This window comes from Triplophysa dalaica, chromosome 7 (assembly GCF_015846415.1).
Source record: "Triplophysa dalaica isolate WHDGS20190420 chromosome 7, ASM1584641v1, whole genome shotgun sequence".
NCBI lineage: Eukaryota > Metazoa > Chordata > Actinopteri > Cypriniformes > Nemacheilidae > Triplophysa > Triplophysa dalaica.
The window spans coordinates 3,347,881-3,370,083 of record NC_079548.1 but is presented as its reverse complement, the minus strand read 5'-3'; the positions used below and the strand labels follow the sequence as shown (position 1 = coordinate 3,370,083).

The following is a 22,203-nucleotide window of genomic DNA, read 5'->3' as shown; positions in this document are numbered from 1 at the left end:
CTTGGGATAAAATAAAAACATCACAACGCGTAAATGGAAATTACATAACACACAAATTACGGTATACACCACATAGGTCTTAAAATAACATTTATAGATGTTACATTATGAAAAACGATTGTAATTCTGTTCATTCTACAGCATCAGTAACATGCCCCCCGCTTGAGGTCTCTGACGTGAGGTCTGAGGAGTGAGTTTCAGATCAGCAAATAATTTAAAAACATTCACATTTATTTTCTGTATGAGCAGCATGTTTTGTCCCTTTCTCTCTCTCTCATCTTTCTTCACGTTCCAGCCCGAGTTCTAACGAGTGCATAGTGAGAGAGGCTTTTAATTGCCTCTTGCATTATTTCAATAAAAATAATGACGCTGCATGGCCATCATTCCACCGCTGCAGTAAAAAACAAATCAAACCTCAAACGTGAGATCTGTGCTGGACCTGATGATAATACCATCACAGACTGTTCACAAAAATATAAGACCAGAGGAGGAAAATAGAGTCACAGATTTAAGAGCCGTGCTGTTACAGATTTTAACAGAAGATCAGAAAAAAGCTGCTAATGAGATCCAAAGAGTCAAACATGAGCTTCTTACTTTCACTGCTCGTACAAGAGAGAAATCACAAAACAAGATCTCAATGTTGTATCAAGCTTTGCAAAATATTTGAAACTAATGATAGTTTCTTTTAGACAGCAATAACATTAAGCTGAGGCTGAACGCTTTAAAAAAAAAAATAGTGAAGCTGCTTAGTTACAATATGCATTGGGAAGAAGGTCTATACGAATAAATTTACTTCAGTCTTAAGAAGTTTTATAGACGTTTATTAGACATTTTTAGACGTTTTAAAGACGTTTTTAGACATTTTTTCGACGTATTATAAACGTTTTATAGACGTATTACAGAAGTTTTTTTGACGTCTTTTTGACGTTTAATAGACGTCTCCTTTTATTTTGGAAGAGATTTCAACAAGTTTAAAATTCACTTTAGACTCTAAATGAGCACCTAAAATAACAACAATACGCAATATTAAAAAAATAAGAATCATACAACATAATGCGATATCAAAATCTGCACAATCTAAAATATTTAAAGACACTTAAGACACCCATTTACTTCCGGTACACACCAACAGTCTCACACGGCGAGACAACGAAAAAAACTTGTTTTTTGTCACCATATCAATTCCTAATGTTATTGTTCATCCAATCAGCGTCTGTGTGAAACGGTGGGCTGAAATCTATCAATTTCTCAGAACGAGCGCACATTTGGCTGAGGGTTCAATCAGGAACACACCCACACAAACACATTAACTCCCCAGCGTGAGCACCATGTGTGTGATGGGCTTTTCCCTGGCCAGCGTGTGGCAGATGCTAATTGTTTTAACCGGGCGTAATGGACCAGTGATGGAGATTAATTAGTTTGCTAGGAAACTTGTGTCTGGTGTTTTCCTCTGAGCATGCTCAGTTACCCCCTGGGCTGCAGATTTCTGAGGCGTACACGCAGTCATCTGTTAGCAATGCATTGTGGGGAAGAAATCTAAACACTTTAGTACCTGGTCACGCACCACTTTAGAATGAGACACTTAAAACTTTTAAAGCCGAGTTATTTAACACACAATAATATACAAGTCCAGTATAAAAACACATAGAGTAGTGGCCAAAAGCGATGTCAGGAGGTGATATTTGCACAATATTTGATTTTAATGACCATCATACTGGATTAAACATTGAACTGTGATGTGTATGATACACAATGTAGAAAACACGTAACTTCAACGTATACAACAACATTATTTGGATAGTCAAACTACAGCATATCAGACAATCTGTGTTTTACTCTAATACACAAAACATAGAAATATCCACATTTTAAATATAGTTTCACAGATTATTAATACTTTGTTTTGACTATAGCAGTCATTATTCTGTGCTACACAACACACACACAAAATCAAAAATACACATAAAACAAAGCGAAAATAATATTGACAATAACCGTGATATTAAAAACCATAAATATTGTGTTAATTTCGATTACGCAACACTACACTCGTTACACTATGTTATTCTTTGGCAAAAATAAGAAAAGATTAATTGACTCTTTTATTTATTTATTTAAAAAATAAAATATATAGATATTGCGATAACATCATATTCTTCTTGAACTCTTTTGACTGCAATAACCAAAAATCTGATATCGTCAGCTAGGATCGGTAAAACACACGGTATCGTCAGTAACCATGATAAAAATGGCATGATTGCTAATATCACACTACTTCCACAGATATTGTGATTATATAAATAATTGAGCACCTGTTAAAAGCTTTGTGATGTTTTTTGGCACGATAACTGTTCAACAGGGCTGGATTAGGTCTAAAAACCTGGATTGGTCACTAACTTCTTGGCCAGGAGCGGCCCTATGTCACGAAATGGTGAATAATCCAATACACCCATTCCCATGCAGGCAATTAAATAAATGAGATGACTGAGGCGGTCAAGATCAACTAGAAATTCATGCTGATATCCATACTCCAGCTGATTCATGACCAGCTAGAAACTCTTTAACTCAAGCTCTCCTCAGCCTGGAATCGAGCACAAAGTTTCCTGCCAAAAACCTCAGGCAGCATTCGTGTCTATCTGCATCTTTAAATCAAAGCACGATTGAAAGATGTTTGAGCTCAGACCGAGACGGTTGAGTTTGGTCTTCACGCTGATCTGTGTGTACTGTACCTGCACAGAAGGATTTGGAGTTGAGAACTCCCTAATTCTCTCTCGCCTCTCGCATTTAAAAGACGAGCGCCGCAGGTGGAATGGTAACACGGTGTAGCGCAGCGGTAATGCCGGAGATGAAGGTAAGACCCCCTGTGAGAGCAATCCCCAGCGGCTCTCGGGCCGACAGAAAGAAGAAACGGCCCTGAAGCCTTCACAGAGCTGCGGGTTTCACTTCTAGGAACTTTTCTCTCCCTTACATTTCCATATGGACTTCCTCTGTAATAAGGCACTCGACTCGCCGCTAGTGTGGATAATGAGCCCCTCACTTCGCTCTCATTAGCGACTCTACGCTTTAGTTGGCCTGCGCTAACCTGACAGCCCACTCATTTTGCTTCGACTCTCTGTTAGCCATGCGGCTAATTGGAGCTAGACGCTGGAAACCTTCGGCCTGGCTCGCCGTGGGCTAAATCTCCATTAGCCGTGAGGCTAATCAACACCGCCAAGCTTTGTTTAGCGCAGGAGTGAGTCATTAGCGAAGGCTTCCTTTAGTCTGCAGAGGCAGATGGAGCGATTACAGACCGAGGCGGCGGGTTTACGCTAAGCTACGGCCATATTGCTTTTGTTTACCTTCTGTCACGTCTAATGCGGCTAACTTTTAACACGCTTGCGGTGCTTGAAGCCCTGTAGCGCTTTAGTGCAATTACTCCGAGCGTGGTCTGTTTGGCTGTATGCTAACACTAAGCCCTCGGAGAGATAAAGGGGGTCCGATCTCATCCTTGGAGATGCTACTTCTGCATAGTAATGAATAAACAAACAACCCTAGCTGGCCGTACTGTGCGGGGCCGTTGGATAAGCCCCCCGAGTCTGCATCGTATATCTCCCGACCACCTATACACGACGCCCGCGAGCTTCTGTAATGAGCCCGTCGATTTGGCTGGCATCGGGCCTGGGAGCCTCGGGGAACAATAATCCAACGATCAGAGAGCATGATGGGAAGAGAGAGGGGGGGTTATATGTCATTTATACGGCCACGCTGCAGTCTCTGCTGTAATCAACAACATCTTTTGGTGAGAGCCAGTGGCCGACACACGGCCAAACTAATGCGGGCGAGCTGCCGACGGCCCATTTACATGATTGAAAGGCTTTTCAGAAAATAAGCGGAGCCGGCGCGCACCTGATTTAACTGATCTGTCTTCTGTATCCCACAGCTGAACCGAGTCACATTCGTCCACCAGTGATTTGGTCATTTGTACAGTTACTTGGATATTCAGAGTTTTATTCACATGTTATGGCTGTCATTGCCTTCAAGTGAGCTAATACGAACGGTTATAGACGTTTAGTCACCAACCACTGATATTTAGGTTTTGCCAAAAGCTATGCAAATGTTATTTTATTAAGAGAATACAAGACATCCTCGTAATTGAATTTTGAGTAAACGTGTTAATATTAAAATAGTTAGTTTCCCTGAAGCTCAACACATCGCATGTGGTTTTGATGCCAAATGCATAAATGTACTTTTTTTTAATACACATTTTTTACTCTTCCCACATTTCAAAGTATAAACAGTCAAGCTTTTTCAACCCGTCACTTCCAGACATCCACCTATTATATTATAACAGGAATGTGCATTCAAAACGATTGAAGGTTCACTTTGATATCACGTTGACCACATCCCGTCGGTGGACTCACCCCAAACATCTGCCGCAAATCAGGGTCCCGGAAGCGGAAGGGAATGTTGGAGACGTGTAACCTCTTGGGCTGCTGTTTCTCCGTGGAGTCTGACAGCATCACCTGCTGGGAAACTACTGTTTGCGTCACGTCATCTGTCTGTCCGGAGAAAGAGAAACAAGAGCTCATGAGCTCACAGACACACAATATAAATGAAAGACAGAAGAAATAAATGATGTTAAAGATGCTAACTCGCTCCAGCGGTAAACAGACGTTGAGTTATGATGATGTACCTGAGGTCATGTGTCTACAATACCATTATTAATCTCCACCTGTTAGTGTCTGAGGAACGCAAACACGCACACTGAAAAATAACCAACAAACACACACACACACAGAGCTAGAAGTTCTCGTCTGGAGGAGTGAAGCCATTGGCTCAATGTTTCCATCATTATGTTGATGATCCGCCACAAATGAAACTACAGACGTCTGTGATAAATGTTTTTACTCGCCGCTGACTCGCTCAAGCAGAACACACACAAACAAACACATTTTCTGGTGCCGACATACAACACCATGTCATCAGAATGTTACCATTAGAGTAAAAAATGTTGAGATTCATTCGCACGCACGCGCAAACACGCCATCAACAAATCTCCCCTGAGCATCATGGGCTTCATCAAAACATCAGCATTAATGCATCACTTCCATCACACACACATGTGCGTGCACAAAAACACACAATCACACACGTGTAGGACCTTTTCCAAAAACATGCAGTAAAAATGTTATCGTAAAAACTAATTGGTGCATCTCATGAAAACATGACGTAGAAAAACAAAACACATTTTAAGTAAAACATTAAAAACATGTTCAAAGCATTTCTATTTTTTGGGATGCGAGTTCATTACTGTGATGCATCTGTCCGTTTCCAAATTCTCATCATTTCAGCCCAATCTTCCTCGTGCACGCTTTCTCATATGCATGCAGAACACATGCTGGAGCGCAGGATCCTGCGGCCCGTGATTTATTATCACACACACGCGTGTGCATGCAGAAACATGCAGAACATCATTCATTATTACACACACACTGTGGCTGTGGGGATGAGTGTGAAACACGGTTCTCATTTATCTCCCGGCATTAATCACCCCCGCATCATCACCATCATCATCACCGTAACCACCGTCGCCTTTATTGTTGTCATTATCATAATCACTGTCCCTGCAGTAATGACGCTCATTTGCACTCTTTTATGGCTCTGACACGCACTGTTCTCACTCACAGCTGTTTCATTCTGTCTCTCTACGACTGTTTCTGACGCCCCAGGTGAACGTGAGACAGCCGCCCTCACTGCATCCGTGCATTCATCCATTCATACATGGCTCAATCAAACTACAGAAATGATAGCCCATCCAACTTCCTAACTTAATCCTCACAGCTTCAGAAATATTCTTGATTCAGATCTCATATGTTTGTTGACAAAGTTCTGGAGGAGCACCTGCAGATAACTAACCCGGCTGGTTGGCTACGACCAATCTCACCAACCAAATAATTAACCCGGCTGGCTTTCCGTGACCAATTTCACAAATCAGATAACCAACCCGGCTGGTTTCCTACATCCAATCTCACCAATCATCCTATCAGCCCGGGAGCAACCCCTACAAAGCCGCCTTGCCTTCACCATCTTTAGTGTCTTTAAGCACCCCTCCTCCACCCCGTCTCCTCACCTTCAGTTCAGTACTTTCTAGCTAAGAGGCGGGGGGATCAGGGGGGTCGGGGACAGCACGGCAAATATGCATACTGTCCGTCCCTTATTAACCGTACTTATTATCTGCGAAGCGAACTTGCGAATTCCAGTTTAGTGCTTGAATGGCGATCTGAATACGAACCCTTTCATGAACAGAGGTCAATACAGTGGGCTCTACAAACAAAAACACATACTGTACACTCGAGTAGACATTTGAAAATCTTTGAGAAAAGAAGTGTTACAAAAGTTTCGACCTTTTAGGGGGCCATTCAGACTGAACGCATCTCAGTGTCTAAAAAAGTGATATGTTTTTTTTAAAGCGCAGCCTAGAACGCATGGGTCTAGAGATGCGCCTCCACCTCCATGTTGTCGTCAAATGATGTGCCAACTTGCTTCTGTAATCAGAAGTTCGCAACACTTGACCCGCCTCCAAATTCCTCTGATTGGTTCACTGCTTTTGGAACTAATATAGATGATCCGCGCTGCAAGTAAAAGTAGCATATTTATAACTAGATAGGGCATCGTAAAAACGCTGCGCTTGTGTGCGAGGCACTTCAGAAGTCAGTAGATGCGAGCGTAACTGTCATCCACGTCCGTCAAACGCGTGTTTACATAGAGAAACAACTTGAAAGAAGATCATTGGAATGAAAAACGCGTTCTGTCTGAATGGCCCCTTACATGCCTGAAAGCACCAAATCCTGACTGAGGTCATCACAAATTCATTTATGAAAGGTTTAAGTTTATTTAGGGTGTCACTGTTTAAAAACACTTCGCCATCAGAAACTCTTAAACTCTTTTTGTGATGTGAGGTGAAACAGGGCTGACAGCACCTCTATTACATAATGTTGATTTCTTCTGTAAAGAATCTAGTCAGCAAACAGAGATGAAAAAGAAAGGGTGTCTACCTTTCTGCCGCGCTGAATTATTAATATGACATCATGTACACGTTCATCTAGAGACGGATATAAAACAAGCCTCCACAAACACACCTTTCACTGTTCATATAATCTACAATGCGTCTGTATGTCACAAACTAAATCCTTTCACAGTGTTTCTTCTCTCCGTTCACATATACAATAAGTCATATTTAAGTGTTAAGGCCATTGAACATTGTGTCCGAAATATCCTCACGTTAAAAAATGAATATGACCTCACGTTGCGTCAATAACATTTACACACTTCCTCCGTCGTAAAACGTTTCGGACTAGGTATGATTTTCTGCATCTTTCGCATCGGTAGAAAGCATTTTTAGAGTAAATTTTTATCCGTGCACACATGTGATTGGTTTGTTGGTATAAGCTGGTGTTGCTTTTTACTTCCATAACTTCAGTTGAATCTGTGATTGTATGAGCAGGAATGATGTAAACAGAAGTTGCGATTATTCGTGTAGATGTGACGATGTCATTATAACAGCACTGAATCTGACACATCATTACAGTGAAATCATCATCTCTCTGCTCATTATTTTGGACAGGCGAGCATGTGCCGTACCACACCGATCTATTCATATACCTACTGTATACCTTCCACAGCTTCAAAACCAGCTGATTTCAGGAGCGAGTTCGGACGGAGCGAGTATAGCAGATCACCCACGTCCACTTCCGGATGTGCGACACTGGATGTGTTCTGCTAATGAAGTGAAGCGAGATTTCCAGGTTGGGAACAGAACAGGGGCGGACTGACCGGTAGGACATTCTGTCAAAGTCCAGAATGGCCGTCCCACCAACGGCCATAACCAGAGGCGGACTGACCATCTGGAGTAGTGGAACTTTTCACTTGGGCCGGACAGACGGACATATTATAAACGCAAATGCACGCAACGAGAAGATATTAGCAAGTCGGACACTTACGCATGAAACAAAATGACACGGTACAAACAACACCCCCGTCGACAAATATGGTGGAGGGCCAATGTGGCCCGAATAAATTTGGTTCCTAGTCCACCCCTGGAACAGAATAAAACCTGACGCCAGCCAATGTAAAATCTAAAATGACATTTGGAAATACTCGTTACAGTGTTAGATAGAAGTTCGTTTTTGTACTCTGTAATGAAAATGTTTGCAAACGTTTGCTCAGTTAACAAAAAATATCTCGCAGTTATGCTAAAAGAGCACTTGATCAACATTTTGCTTATGTTATATTCTTTGAAATAAAAACGTTATTTTTATACTTTTAGTGGAATGTTTACGGCAGAAATAAATTACAGCATGTTTAAAATATAAAATAAGATTACATGATTAAAGTGATAATATTTTGAGAATAAAGTCATTGCTGCAACATTATTCTCGACAATTTGACTTTAATCTGGAAATATTACAAATTAAATCTCATATTCTTATATTACTTTTATTTTGAAAGTTTTTTTTACTTAATCCTGTTGTGTGTGTACAAACATTCAGAAATAACGTTTTCCTAACAGGAAGATTAGCAAAACGTTCTCACAACATACAGTATTTCTATAAACTGGGACTATGGTTTAACCTCTTAATTTCTACTGACAATTCTGATGTCATCATGTGAAATGTGTTTTTTTGAATGTGTTTCACTCACCGTTGTGTTGTTGGTACTGGAGGAAATGGCCGGCGTGTTGATGTCACCATTGGGCAGCTCGCTGTGCGTTGGCGTGTAGATGGTCAGGCTGTGATCGGGGACACGGCTCTGTCCCGTGTAATCTTGCGTGGGAAGGGCGTGCTGTGTTGTGAACTCTGCAGGGATTCCGTTCTGAGGGGCGTACTGGGGGGTGTAAGTCTGGGCCATGGCGTCCGCGGGACTGCTGGCCTCCTGGTTACCCTGGAAACATCAATGCAAATGAAAGAACCATTAAACCACGAAACAATTCTCTGTTCAAAGTTATTTATGAGGTGGTGATGGTGAGGGCTGCCCTGCGCTTTAAATAGATCGTGAACATAAACATGGCATCTCACGGATGACGAGAGACTTGCTTGATCATTACTGATGAAAAGACAGCGTGCTGTAGAACAAGACGAGAAGATTTATATCCGCTGGGAACCGCACAGAAAACAGAGAAATTACGACTTCTCTCGCAATCGAGCACTTTGATTTTTCTGTTGGGTTGATGTTTGCAACAATCATCTCTCAGTTCAATACATTTCAAACCATTGTCTTGACATACAAACGCTTTACGTTCAGTGTTGAGGAAACTACACCGCTGAGCTACAAGATATTCCCAAATAAATACGGTAGCTTGCCAAGTGAACAAAATACTCAAAATAAAGTGTTCATTCGTACACTTTGCAATTCGCAGTTATTCGCGGATAATTTTGTTTCTAAGACATTTTAATAAAAGCGACTTAAATTAACTAAGGCATAGTCCTGACTTAAGTCAAGCCTCATCTGTGAAACCGGGCCATAATGTTATGGAGAGATTGTGTTGTTTTAACACAAAAACAACACAATCTCATATTTAACACACGAGACACTCTGACACGAACACATTTGTTTTGGTGCGTTCTTGAGGACCAACGATAAACTTCACTGTTAATATATCTAGCTAATGGTATTTAGATCTGGCCCACTCCACGCAAGTAAACCTCCACAGAAACCTTTCTGCATTTTACATAAATGCACAACGTTACAGAAAGCAAGAGTTATGAGTAAACTTTATTAAAGAGATAAAGCGCCGAACATCTCCACACATCGCTGGAAGATAAATGTGCTTTCATTTCTCCGCTATTTCTGGATTCTCTGCTGTTGTTTTGGTTAAACTTTTACTGGGGATTGATCCTCAGACTCGTAGAGCCACACGGTTATCCCAATAAAAGTATCTACACAGTGTGTGTGTGTGTTCATCTCTCCTGAATGTGTTTGTTTAGTATCAGGGTCAGAAATGAATAAGAGCTCGGGGCAATACGACAATTGACCCGTATGCTTTAAACATGAGGGCAAAAATACTGATGTTTGTATTGTGTTATTGGTTTAGTGCCTCCGCAGACATCACGCTGACCTGAATAACAAATCACTGAATACAAAATAAAACTAGTTAGAAACATTCCTCTCTCTCGCTCTCTCTCTCTCGCCCCCGTTACCCAGTTTGCCGTCTCTTATAAATTATTCCTGAGGCGAGTTTTCATCTTTTCATCTCTCTTTGCTGAGTTCTGTGTTTCTGGCTGCTGCGTCATTCGGATTCCAGATCAGATGTGACCGTCAACACAAAAACAGCCACATGTCATGAAGATGTAAATATAAAGAACAAGTTATTAAATATGAATGCGACATAAAATAGGTAGTAAAGTTATCAAGTGAAAGGTCATAAAATATAATGTAAATGAATATCAATAAAAGCTTCACATACTGCTTAAAAGAAACAGTAGATACGGAGTCGGGTTCATTCATGTAAACTGGGCCAACATCTGAAATGACCCTCAGATCTGCGCAGTATGCAGTACAGTATTTCATTCTGAGGAGAGCACAGTAACGCACCTGCCGCACAACAACAACACGATCCAGCACGCTTAACATCTCTAATGCTTTCGTGACGCAACGCAAAACACACAACAAAGCACCGTTGAGTTTCAAAGCGGCTGCCAGCGCGCACACACACTTAAAGGGCAGCGCTCCGAGCCACGCGGGGAGCTTATTAGTGAAACACAAAGCCACGCTCGCTCTCGTGTGATCTTTACTGCAGCTCTGAAGTGTGCGACAAACATGTTTTCTGAGGGGAGATGAAGCGGAGGAGAATAAAGAGCGTGCTAAATCACAGCAGACATGACAGACCGGCGCAGACCTTCAACCATGCCCTGAAAACCCATACGCTTGTTACTGCTGGAAGAACGAGAAACCAGGAGACAAAACAGAGCGTTTAGGGTGGACCGAGGTCTCGATGGAGACTAACTTTGTCGTCGTCTTCGCATTTTGTGTGCGCTTTCATTATGCCATCCCTTGAAAAAGAGATTTTTACAGAACCGCTCACACCTTGCATACTGTGAAAGTAAATGGGGACTGGAGCCTTCGAGCTTCAAAAGAACTAAAAACAAGCACAATTAATGAAATGATCATAAAAGAATAGTTTTGTGAAAGGAATTAAATGTATACGTGTCGTTATTCACTGTTTGGGTCCAGTCCCCATTCACTTCCACTGAAGGTAGAAAGCTGGTTCTGGAAAGTAAGGTTGTGAGTATATATTGCCAGATTTGATTCCTCTTGTCAGGGTTGTGTTGGTCCTGTAGGATTTCCCGCTCTTGTAACTTGACCGCACGGCATTGATTTTGTTTAAATGCACATTTATGGCTAAACGGTCTCTGCGTGGTGACTGGCCACCCTCATGTGAAAGATAAAGCCCTCCTCAGACAGAAGAACACTGCACAGCACCATTCTAAATGTAATAAGAATATTCAGGCATTTAGTAAAGAATGCATTGACTTCATTTCAACTGGAAGTTAGTGTCTCCCCCCTGTTCTAAGTAGACAATTTGTTTAAATAATAAAAAAAATATCAACCAAGAGTGTAAGAGGGAGTAAAATTGGTTCTGGTAATGCAGGAAATGTAAGTACACTGTAGTATGATTTTTTTTTACTATAGTAAATGTGATAAATTGCAATAAACTGTTGTGCACTTTAATATTTACTATAGTAAATGTGGTAAATTGCAGTAAACTGTTGTGCACTTTAATATTTACTATAGAAATGTGGGAAATTGCAGTAAACTGTTGTGCACTTTAATATTTACTATAGTAAATGTGGTAAATTGCAGTAAACTGTTGTGCACTTTAATATTTACTATAGAAATGTGGTAAATTGCAGTAAACTGTTGTGCACTTTAATATTTACTATAGTAAATATGGTAAATTGCAGTACGCTGTTGTGCACTTTAATATTTACTATAGTAAATATGGTAAATTGCAGTACGCTGTTGTGCACTTTAATATTTACTGTAGTAAATGTGGTAAATTGTAGTACACTGATGTGGTAAATTGCAGGACACTGATGTACACTTAAATATTTACTACTGAAAATGTGGTAATTGTAGTACACTGATGTGGTAAATTGCAGTACACTGATATGCACTTTAATATTTACTACAGTAAATGTGGGAAATTGTAGTACACTGATGTGGTAAATTGCAGTACACTGATATGCACTTTAATATTTACTATAGTAAATGTGGTAAATTGAAGTAAACTGTTGTGCACTTTAATATTTACTATAGTAAATGTGGTAAATTGCAGTACGCTGTTGTGCACTTTAATATTTACTATAGTAAATGTGGTAAATTGCAGTAAACTGTTGTGCACTTTAATATTTACTATAGTAAATGTGGTAAATTGCAGTACGCTGTTGTGCACTTTAATATTTACTATAGTAAATGTGGTAAATTGCAGTACGCTGTTGTGCACTTTAATATTTACTATAGTAAATTTGGTAAATTGCAGTAAACTGTTGTGCACTTTAATATTTACTATAGTAAATGTGGTAAATTGCAGTAAACTGTTGTGCACTTTAATATTTACTATAGTAAATGTGGTAAATTGTAGTACACTGATGTGGTAAATTGCAGGACACTGATGTACACTTAAATATTTACTACGGAAAATGTGGTAATTGTAGTACACTGATGTGGTAAATTGCAGTACACTGATATGCACTTTAATATTTACTGTACTAAATGTGGTAAATTGCGGTACACTGTTGTACACTTTAATATTTACTATAGTAAATGTGCTAAATTGCATTACACTGATGTGGTAAATTGCAGTACACTGTTGTACACTTTAATATTTACTATAATAAATATGGTAAATTGCGGTACACTCTTGTACACTTTAATATTTACTATAGTAAATGTGCTAAATTGTAGTACACTGATGTGGTAAATTGCAGTACACTGATGTGCACTTTAATATTTACTATAATAAATATGGTAAATTGCGGTACACTCTTGTACACTTTAATATTTACTATAGTAAATGTGCTAAATTGCATTACACTGATGTGGTAAATTGCAGTACACTGTTGTACACTTTAATATTTACTATAATAAATATGGTAAATTGCGGTACACTCTTGTACACTTTAATATTTACTACAGTAAATGTGCTAAATTGCAGTACACTGATGTGGTAAATTGCAGTACACCGATGTGCACTTTAGTATTCACTTCAGTAAATGTGGTAAATTGCAGTATAGTTCTATATTTACTATAGTAAATACATTGTAAATAAAACAACAGCGGTAATTACTGCAGTATACTTTATTATTTACTATGGTAATGTTTTAAAAACACTACACTATATTTTAATTTGGGTGATCATTTAGTTTTTGAATCATTTTATTTCAAATGTGATCTGGGTTACGCTAACACTAACGCCTTTTGTATTTATCATTACACATGTGTTTGTGTGTTTTAAGATCATTCAGTGGTGTAGTAATCGTGTACAGGACACATCTGAGGTCTCGTGTACCTCTGAGATCAACAGTGAAAGAGTCTCCATAAAGCAAAAAGACAGAAGATGATTGTAAAGTGTTATGACACACAGAAACGTCTCCTTTCAGCTCTCACAGGACCTGAAGAACCACCACACAAACACTAATAACACTGAAACCAGCTGAGACTGTCAGACACAATTCACTCTCAACCCAAAGAAATGTAACGCTTCTGCAAAGTCAGTCTGATCAAATGAGATATTAGGAACTAAGCCAGGACGAGCTCTGAAGAGAGATGCTGACATCAAACATCTCACTCAGCACATCTGACATTTATTAACAAATTCAATGATTTCTCAACATTTAACAGGAGCAGATTTCTCATATACTGTATATACATTATATTTAAGTGTATGTATATATAAGTTTGAATATTGACTGAAATTTGGAACATTCAATTTAATTCTCACATTATCTTTTCTGACTCCTATTAAAATGAACTAATACAGTATAATACTGTCGTATAGTATAATACTATAATACTAATACTGTCGCCGCTGTCCTACCAAACCTTAGATGCCTAAATTCGCAGTTTTTTTAATAAATAAAAAAAACTTGCTTATGTTTTCCAGGTTTTGCAAAATCACGACAAACAAAAAGGGTGACTAATGCTTATAATTTATGGCAAAACTTTTAAACCACAAAATGTGGAGAAACAAGGTTTTAGAACAAAAGCAGCGATATGTTCATTTGTCGTTTCATTCATTAAGGAAAGTAAAAAGGACATGACGGTGAATTTTTTTTTGAGTGAATTACACCTTTAACCATCAACTGATATCTGTGTTCTATGACAAAACAGACTTCAATGACATTTAAAGGTGTTGCTTTATGAAATTAAGGAATGAAGGAGATGAAATGAGTCCCTGTGGAGCCCGTCAGCCCATCTGGATCAGACTGATATAATCAGATCATCAGTGGGACATCACAGTCCTTCTCACTTTAAACATATAGTAAACATCAGTTATATCACCAACACTTCACATATAAACTCATTTGGATCCAGTGTTGGGTAAATTACTCTGAAAAAGTAATTCATTACTAGTAACTAATTACATATTCAATAGTGTTATTAGATTACTGTTCAAATGACTCTCCAAAAAGTATTTAGTTACTTATTACTAATTACTTTCTATATCCTACATCAACCTTGATTAGTTAAGTGATTCAAGGCTACATAAAGTATTATTATTAACTGAACAAAGTATTACAAATGTGAGAATTATACATTAAAGCACAGATTTTAGAAGTTAGACTTTGAATTTTGATGTCAATTCCACTATTGCACACACATTTATTACACAAGTATTTCGTTTAATTACATCGGAAGTAACTGGAATTAAATGACAGAAAAAATAAGTATAATCCATGACTTAAGTAATATGTAATAAATACATATTTAAAGTAAAGTAATAAAGGATAAGTAATAAAATTACAGTAACTAGTTACACACAACACTGTTTGGATCACACACGGAAAAACTTGCTGTAATTAGGTTCAATAAAAGGAAAGAAGGAGGTGGGAACTGGCGAACATTCAAATTAACTTTTAATAAAATAAACAAACAAAAACACGGAAGTAAAATGCCGGCAGCCACCTTTCGGTCGACTGCCGGCCATAACATAAGATACAAACGTGAAACATATGTCCGGGCCCGGTCCTCTCTCGCCGGCAGTCCTGACGATATAAAAGTTAACGTTAACATGCAAACACGTTGTTGGTCATGCTTTTGTTTTGATGGTTTAACAGAATAGAACAGGGGAATATTTTAAATGTGTGATTTCTTTCGAAAACAAGACCTTTCTGGTCAAATTGATGATTATGATGCATGAGTTGAGCAAGGATCTTAAACTGTGTCATGCTACTTACAATTTAGAGCTTAATTTTACAGCCTGTATGTATGTGACATCATAGAAGAACATGGAGATCATCTGTCACTGTGTTATATAATAAAGGCCGCGTGTTTGCCCAAGACACTCAAATCAAATTCAGCCCTGTGCTCTAATAGGAAAAAGTTAAAAAGTATGATGCAAACTGACCCAAACTCTTACAGGACAGTATACCTCATTAGTGACCCGCAGAGAGAGAGAGAGAGAGAGAGAGAGAGAGAGAGAGAGAGAGAGACATGCCATCACATCAGCTCAATTAAATGTGAATTGGATTGAGGGTTGGTGACCACACAGTTTCTAATAATGGATGCCAGAGACAATGTTTGTGTGTGTGTGTGTTTGTGTGTGCCTTCTCTATGGTCGCAATCCTCAATATGCACGAAATCATCCGCGTTTTGTCTCATCCGGCGCACAGGGAACAAGGCATTTTCACACAAGATGCACACAGATTACCGTCAACAAGTCAAATTATCCATCACTACATCATAAGCCCGGTTCGGACGTGATTAGTCTATTTCACTCCGATCAATTTATTAACACGAGTTTCTTCGTCTCAACTATGGTTTTGCGGTTAGTTTTAACCAATATGACCGTAAGAACAGAAACATCAGTGCCTTTTACCATCATTTTCAGGCAAACGAAACAGGGAGACAACATTTACACAGCCATGCCAAAAAAACACAGATTTTGTCTTTCCAAAAAAAAAAAACTTATGTTGAAAACAGAAACGTAGAGTGTATAAGAAATATAAAGTGTGTAAATGTGAGATAGAGAGAGATATTGAAAGAGTAAAACGTATTTTAATATCTCTGCTGTCCTGAAACCTCCATATTTCATGAATATTTTCCCTCCAATAAATCATTGAATAAGTTCAGTGTTTTTCCCCCCTTTCCTGAAAAACAGTGAATTTGGACATTTAAGGGTTTAAGGATATATTTTAATCTTCTACATTTCAGTTAATTATTTTATTTACATTAGGACTGTCAACCAATTAATCGCGATTAATCGCATCCAGAATAGAGGTTTGTGTGTCCATAATATATATCTGTGTACTGTGCATATAAATTTTGTACTTATAAACACAAAACATAAACATATTTGTCTATATATCTAGGAAAGATTTTAATTTAGAAATTTACATTTAATTATAATTGAAACTTTAAATAAAGTTTACAAATTTTTATATTTTTATTAAATATATGCATTTATGTGTATGTGTTCATAAATCATAAATAAATGCACAACAAAACGACATATATTACGTAAACACAAACTTTTATTCTGGATGTGATTAATCACGATTAATCGTTTGACAGGCCATATTTACATATATTATTATTACATATTTTATCCTTTGACTAGCATCATCATTTATACATACGTCTTTTGTTTTATGTTTAATGAATTGCCGATATCGTACATACAAGCAATCATGCCAATGGATGACCTGGAAATGTAAAACTGAATAGAAAGAGTGAGCAAGAGTAAGTGAGAGAGAGCGAGCGAGAGACAGGGAGTGTGTGGAGAGCGTGTGAGAAAATCAATGTTTTTGGTGGGTGTGATCGATCGCTGGACTTTCAGAGAGTTTCATGAGGAGTTTGTGTTAAGCAGAGGTGACAACACAGTCTCCGGTGGGCGAGAGAAAGAGGGCGAGAGAGTGATTGAATGAATGTGCAGCACAGATTGTGTGTGTGTTTGGTCACAGCAGCACATCCGCAGCTGTTCACACCTCTAAACTTTCAACAAACTCCAGAAGTGAAGCCATTAAAGCTCCAGCGGGGTGTGGAGAGCCTGTGGATCGTGAGATGGGCGGCTGTGAGTCGAGTCTCTCGACGACCGTGATGCGGCGTCGGGTTTAGCCGGGAAACTCTCCGGTGTAAAGAGCTTTATGAGAAGGAAAACCAATCAATCACAACTGCAGATCATCCAGAAATCAATGGAGTCTACAGCAGATGCATGTGAAGTTCAGCAGAGACTCTTAAACCTCACACAAGTCTTGAGTGTGTGTGTGTGCAATTGTGTGCGTGTGAGAAATATCAGGGAGAGCAGCTGTGATGCTGCGGGGAGAGAAACTCCAAACTCAAGGCTGATACACCAGAAAAGCCCACAGAGCCGTGAAATCAAATATTAGTGGAAAAAACTGACAAACTTGACAACATACTCTTGTGTGGACAAGTCAAGAGTGTGTGTAGACACACTTTAAGAACATGTAACATAAGTTGCGCTCTATCAGCAGCACTCAGAACACCCTACCAACCACATAGGCAACACAGCAAAAGCTAAAAAACCTTTCAGAACACCTTAGCAACCAAAAAGCACAGCCCTATTAACCCCAGAGCACAGCCCTAGCAACCACAGAGCACAGCCCTAGCAACCACAGAGCACAGCCCTAGCAACCACAAAGCACAGAGCACAGCCCTGGCAACCTCTCACAGCAGCATGACAAACAACATCACAACTTCTTCATGAAATGTCAAAGTGTGGTTAAGTATTCAGGTGAAATGATGACAGGTATTGTGCAGATTACTATGTTACATTTGTGTAAAGGTTCAGTACAGAGTCTTCAGTACACCTATTCTTGACATTTACTGTAATCCGTGTTTCGTACCTTTAAAAATGTGCCACAAAGCGCAGTGCTCAATTTCAATCCACCGTACAGAATCCCACCTGGATTCATGAACGGACATCAGACGGGCGGATTGAAATGTCGAGGCAATCGAGCGACTCTAGGAAGAAGCTAGAATGATACACTAATACAGACCGAACTTCCCCATTAACACGAGACTATAGAGACGGGTTCACTGAAATATTTTAATACTGGAAAAAAAACGCTTGATTCTGATTGGCCAGTGGCGACATTTGCAGGATCATTATGTAAGAGATAATGTACGGGCAGCCGGTTGTTATTGCAGAAATAAGCCCTGCCATAAAAGCCGGCTGCGTGTACATTATCCAGTTTAATACACGGCTTCTGAACAAAAAAAAAACTGTACATGAAATGTGAAATATTTTATTAGCTAACTTTAACCGAATGCAGACCTTCCACGTGGAAAGCCGATTGCTTTCGGTTTAAAGGAAATAAACGACATTTAAACGTCACAAACAGGGAATTTGGTCGTTTGTAAATATGATGTCGTTGTTAAAAGACATATTTATATTTAATTTGATTTGCTGCATCCAGGTCACGGTGTGTTATTAGTTTGAGAGGTTGTTATCTGGGAATAATAGATGTTTAGAAAAACCTTTCCGTTAAGTGATTTGTGATCTTAATAAAACACTTGATGTTTTAGTTTAGGATGTTTTTGTTTAGGATGGTTTTGTTTAGGATGGTTTTGTTAAGGATGGTTTAAGCACTTGTTTTGTTTTATTTAATTTTTTTTTATAAAACATTGAACAAAAATGAGTGGTCAGAATAGTGATGAATGTCTGCGACACAGTTTAATAATCCTCTCGGGGTGAGACCTCAAGAAGATGCTTGAGAACATGACAAAAGCTAATGAGTTAAAAAGTTTGTAATTATATACAAGTTCTTATTTATAAAAGCAGATGAAAGTGAGAGGAGTCATTCTTCAGCACAGAGAACGGATTCCTGTAATATAAACAGCCCTGAGTGTTTGACCTGAATAAATCACATCTGATAACATTATCAGACGGAAGAGAGATGAGAACATGAAGCGTGTGTGTGTGTGTGTGTGTGTGTGTGTGTGTTACACTGAACTGCTCCTGTGGGAAACACTTGAATGTTTTCCCTCGCAGAGAACCATGAATGTGTGGGAATGAAGGGACAGTTCAGACAAAAATGAAAAAGCTTGTCGTCATGTGTTCTCTCATGTGGTTTTAAACCTGTATACACAAAAGGAGATACTTTGAAAAATGTCTCAGTGGTTTTGTTCATACAATGGAAGTCGATGGGTTTCAATGTTTCAACATTCTTTAAAATATCTTCTTATGTGTTCTGCAGACGAAAGAAACGTTAATGATGAACGAATTTCGTCTTTTTTAAGGAGACCATGTGAGTTGTTGAAGTCTGTGTTTGTGTGAAGTGCTGATGGTGGTGTTTCCTAAATCTCCAGCATCTATAGAGCATCGATCTGTCGGGGTCAGAAAACAGCCATAAAATGACGATGAAACACTTTACTAACATTATGATGTCGAACATGAGCTTTTTAAAAGCTGTAAAAGTTTACTGTAATTCTGACACAAGTCGAGTCCTCTCTCCTTCTCTTCATCCCCCTCCTTTCTTTCATTCATTCATTTCTTCATTTATTTATTTCTCTATTTAAAATCTGCCAATGGGTTGAGAAAATCCTTAAATGTAGTTTATTTTTCTAACCCCATTGACAGATTTTTTTTGGCTTGTTGAAAGCATTCACCTTTTCTTCTCATATGTTCTTTTATAAAACGAGTGTAAATATTTCACTGTAGGTCACTTTCTTCATCAAGGAAACGTGCGAAAGAATCTTGTGATAGACGAGTACATAAAGTACAGGAAAACCAGACCGAAATGCTTAGTAAGAAATTCCTTTTGGCAATGTTCTCTCTTTCTTCCCTCTCTGCTTGCTCTCTTTATCCAAAGAACAAATCTTTTTATGACACTGTCATCTAGACTTCCATTCCTGATATTGTATAAGACGATTCAAATGGGCCATTTTTCATGTTCCTACTTGCATCAGAGCACATGAAGGCTGGCATATGTATTCACTGCCACCAACACTACACGCTCATAATCTCTGCGGGGGCCGCAGCAAAACTTAAGTCAATCGTGTATTTCATAACTCTGGATATTGTAGAAAACACATGCTTCAAAACAGGCAATTTTTCATTTACCACTGCAAAACAAACACTGACATCTCCGGCAGTCTCCGTTTGGTTATCAAAGCCTGTTTGTGAGAGAAACAACAGCGGTGTGTGTGTGTGTGTGTGTGTGTGTGCGAGTGTGTTTTGAGGTAAAGAGATCTGATCGTGAAGCTCTTTTCCCTCCTCGAGCTCTGATGAAAGCCTGAGATTTCCCAGCGGAGGAAGTATAGAGAGATGTTCCAGCAGGAGCTGATGCGGTAATGTCTCTCTCTCTCTCTCTCTCTGTAATGACTCCACTGAGAGAGCGTTCGGGGAGAGCCGAATAATCAGGTCGCCCCGAATCACACGCGCCGGAGTGAGGGTTGAAGATCTGGTCAGTGTCCCTACCTGCTTTTTACCCCTCTCTCTCTCTCTCTCTCTCTCTCTCTCACACACACACTCTCTCTCTCTCTCTCTCTCCCTCTTTCTTTCTGTCCCTCTTTCTACCTCTCTCTCTCCCTCGTTCTCTCACTCCCTCTCCATCTCTCTCCCACCCTCTTTATCTCTCTCTCTCTCCCAACCTCTTTATCTCTCTCTCTCTTTCCATCTCTCTTTACCTCTCCCCTTTCTCTATCTACCTCTCTCTCTCTCTCTCTCTCTCTCTCTCTCTCTCCCTCTCCCTCTCCATCCCTCACCCTCTCTCTCTCTCTCTCTGTCTGTCTTTCTCTCTGTCTCTGTCTCTCTCCCTCTCTTTCTCACTCTCTTTCCATCTCTCACTCTCTTTTCCTCTCCCCTTTCTTTCTTTCTTTCTTTCTTTCTTTCTTTCTCTCTGCCTCTGCCTCTGCCTCTGCCTCAAGTGTGTTTTATTGGCATGACAAAATGTACATTCATATTGCCAAGCTGGGCTGCGTACAAATAGTTCAAGTATGTATACAATCGAAAAGTAAGATAACTATAGTAATCAAATCAAGTGTGATGTATTTAGTGCGACTTTAAGTGGTTGTAAATATATATAAAGTGATTCTTTCTATATATGTGTTGTGCAGAGGAACTCTCTCTCGATCGAACCCTGGGCTGTTTTTTTGTCATAGAGACGTTGTGTAATTGGCATGAGGATCTCCCTGAATCATTCATGGCTCTGTTTGCCGATCGGGGGGTTTCAGGCCTAGTCTGCTGGATTAATGGAGTAAAGCTAAACCCACACAGGGCCTGTGGAGACGTCTCAGAGAGAAAGATCACATGACACACATCTCACCTCTCTAAAGTACACAGGAAACTCAACACGTGCTGTAGAATGACATCAGCCGCACTGTCACAAACATCATCATGTGTGAGCCTTTACAGTGAACATACACGCTTTCATCAAACAAGAACATTTTACACATTACAATTTGAACCAATGGATGGTTGTCGATATTTGACTCAAAAATTATCTTTTACGCACAAACCTGTATGGCCTTTTTTCTTCATCTGCACGACATAAATATAGAAAGAATCACTTTACTTATTTACTCTTATTTACAAAAACTAAAAACTTATCATTTAAGCAATTTTGAAAAAATTATTTCAAAAGTTTTTCTTTGCCACTATAAAACCGAACGCAAAGTTTAAAAATTATTTTTATAGTGTTTTTGTCTCTTTCGGACCTCATAAGCACCTGTTTTACACGTTACAGAAAAGGAGTATATCGACTGAGAAAAGAGTCAAGTTGTCTCTATCATTTCAGAAGAGATGTCAACCATGTGTCAAACTGAGCTCAGATTTGTCAAGTATGCCATCAACAGTCCAAAAATTATTGAAGATCTCAATATGAACTCAAACATTTCTCATCAGATATACCCAAATCCAGATGATTTGATCTCTACAATCTACATTCATTTTACACCTCCTCAGTCTTCACGTGTTTACACAATCGTCTTATTTTTATTTCTCTTGAGCAGTTTTAAGAGAAAGACTTAAGACTAAGTGGATAC

General features: G+C 39.1%; 1 protein-coding gene across 6 annotated transcripts in view; it reads right to left on the bottom strand.

Moving 5' to 3' along the window:
* The window catches only part of LOC130426355 (RNA binding protein fox-1 homolog 3-like), a 176,578-nt gene that overhangs the window by 18,130 nt on the left and 136,245 nt on the right, over nucleotides 1–22,203 (bottom strand). For all 6 annotated transcript variants that reach the window (XM_056753082.1, XM_056753084.1, XM_056753086.1 and 3 more), the window contains 2 exons: nucleotides 8,680–8,919; nucleotides 4,401–4,538 (listed from right to left, as the gene is read on the bottom strand). In XM_056753082.1, the coding sequence (XP_056609060.1) occupies nucleotides 4,401–4,538; nucleotides 8,680–8,919 (378 nt within the window). The remainder of the gene's footprint in view (nucleotides 1–4,400; nucleotides 4,539–8,679; nucleotides 8,920–22,203) is intronic.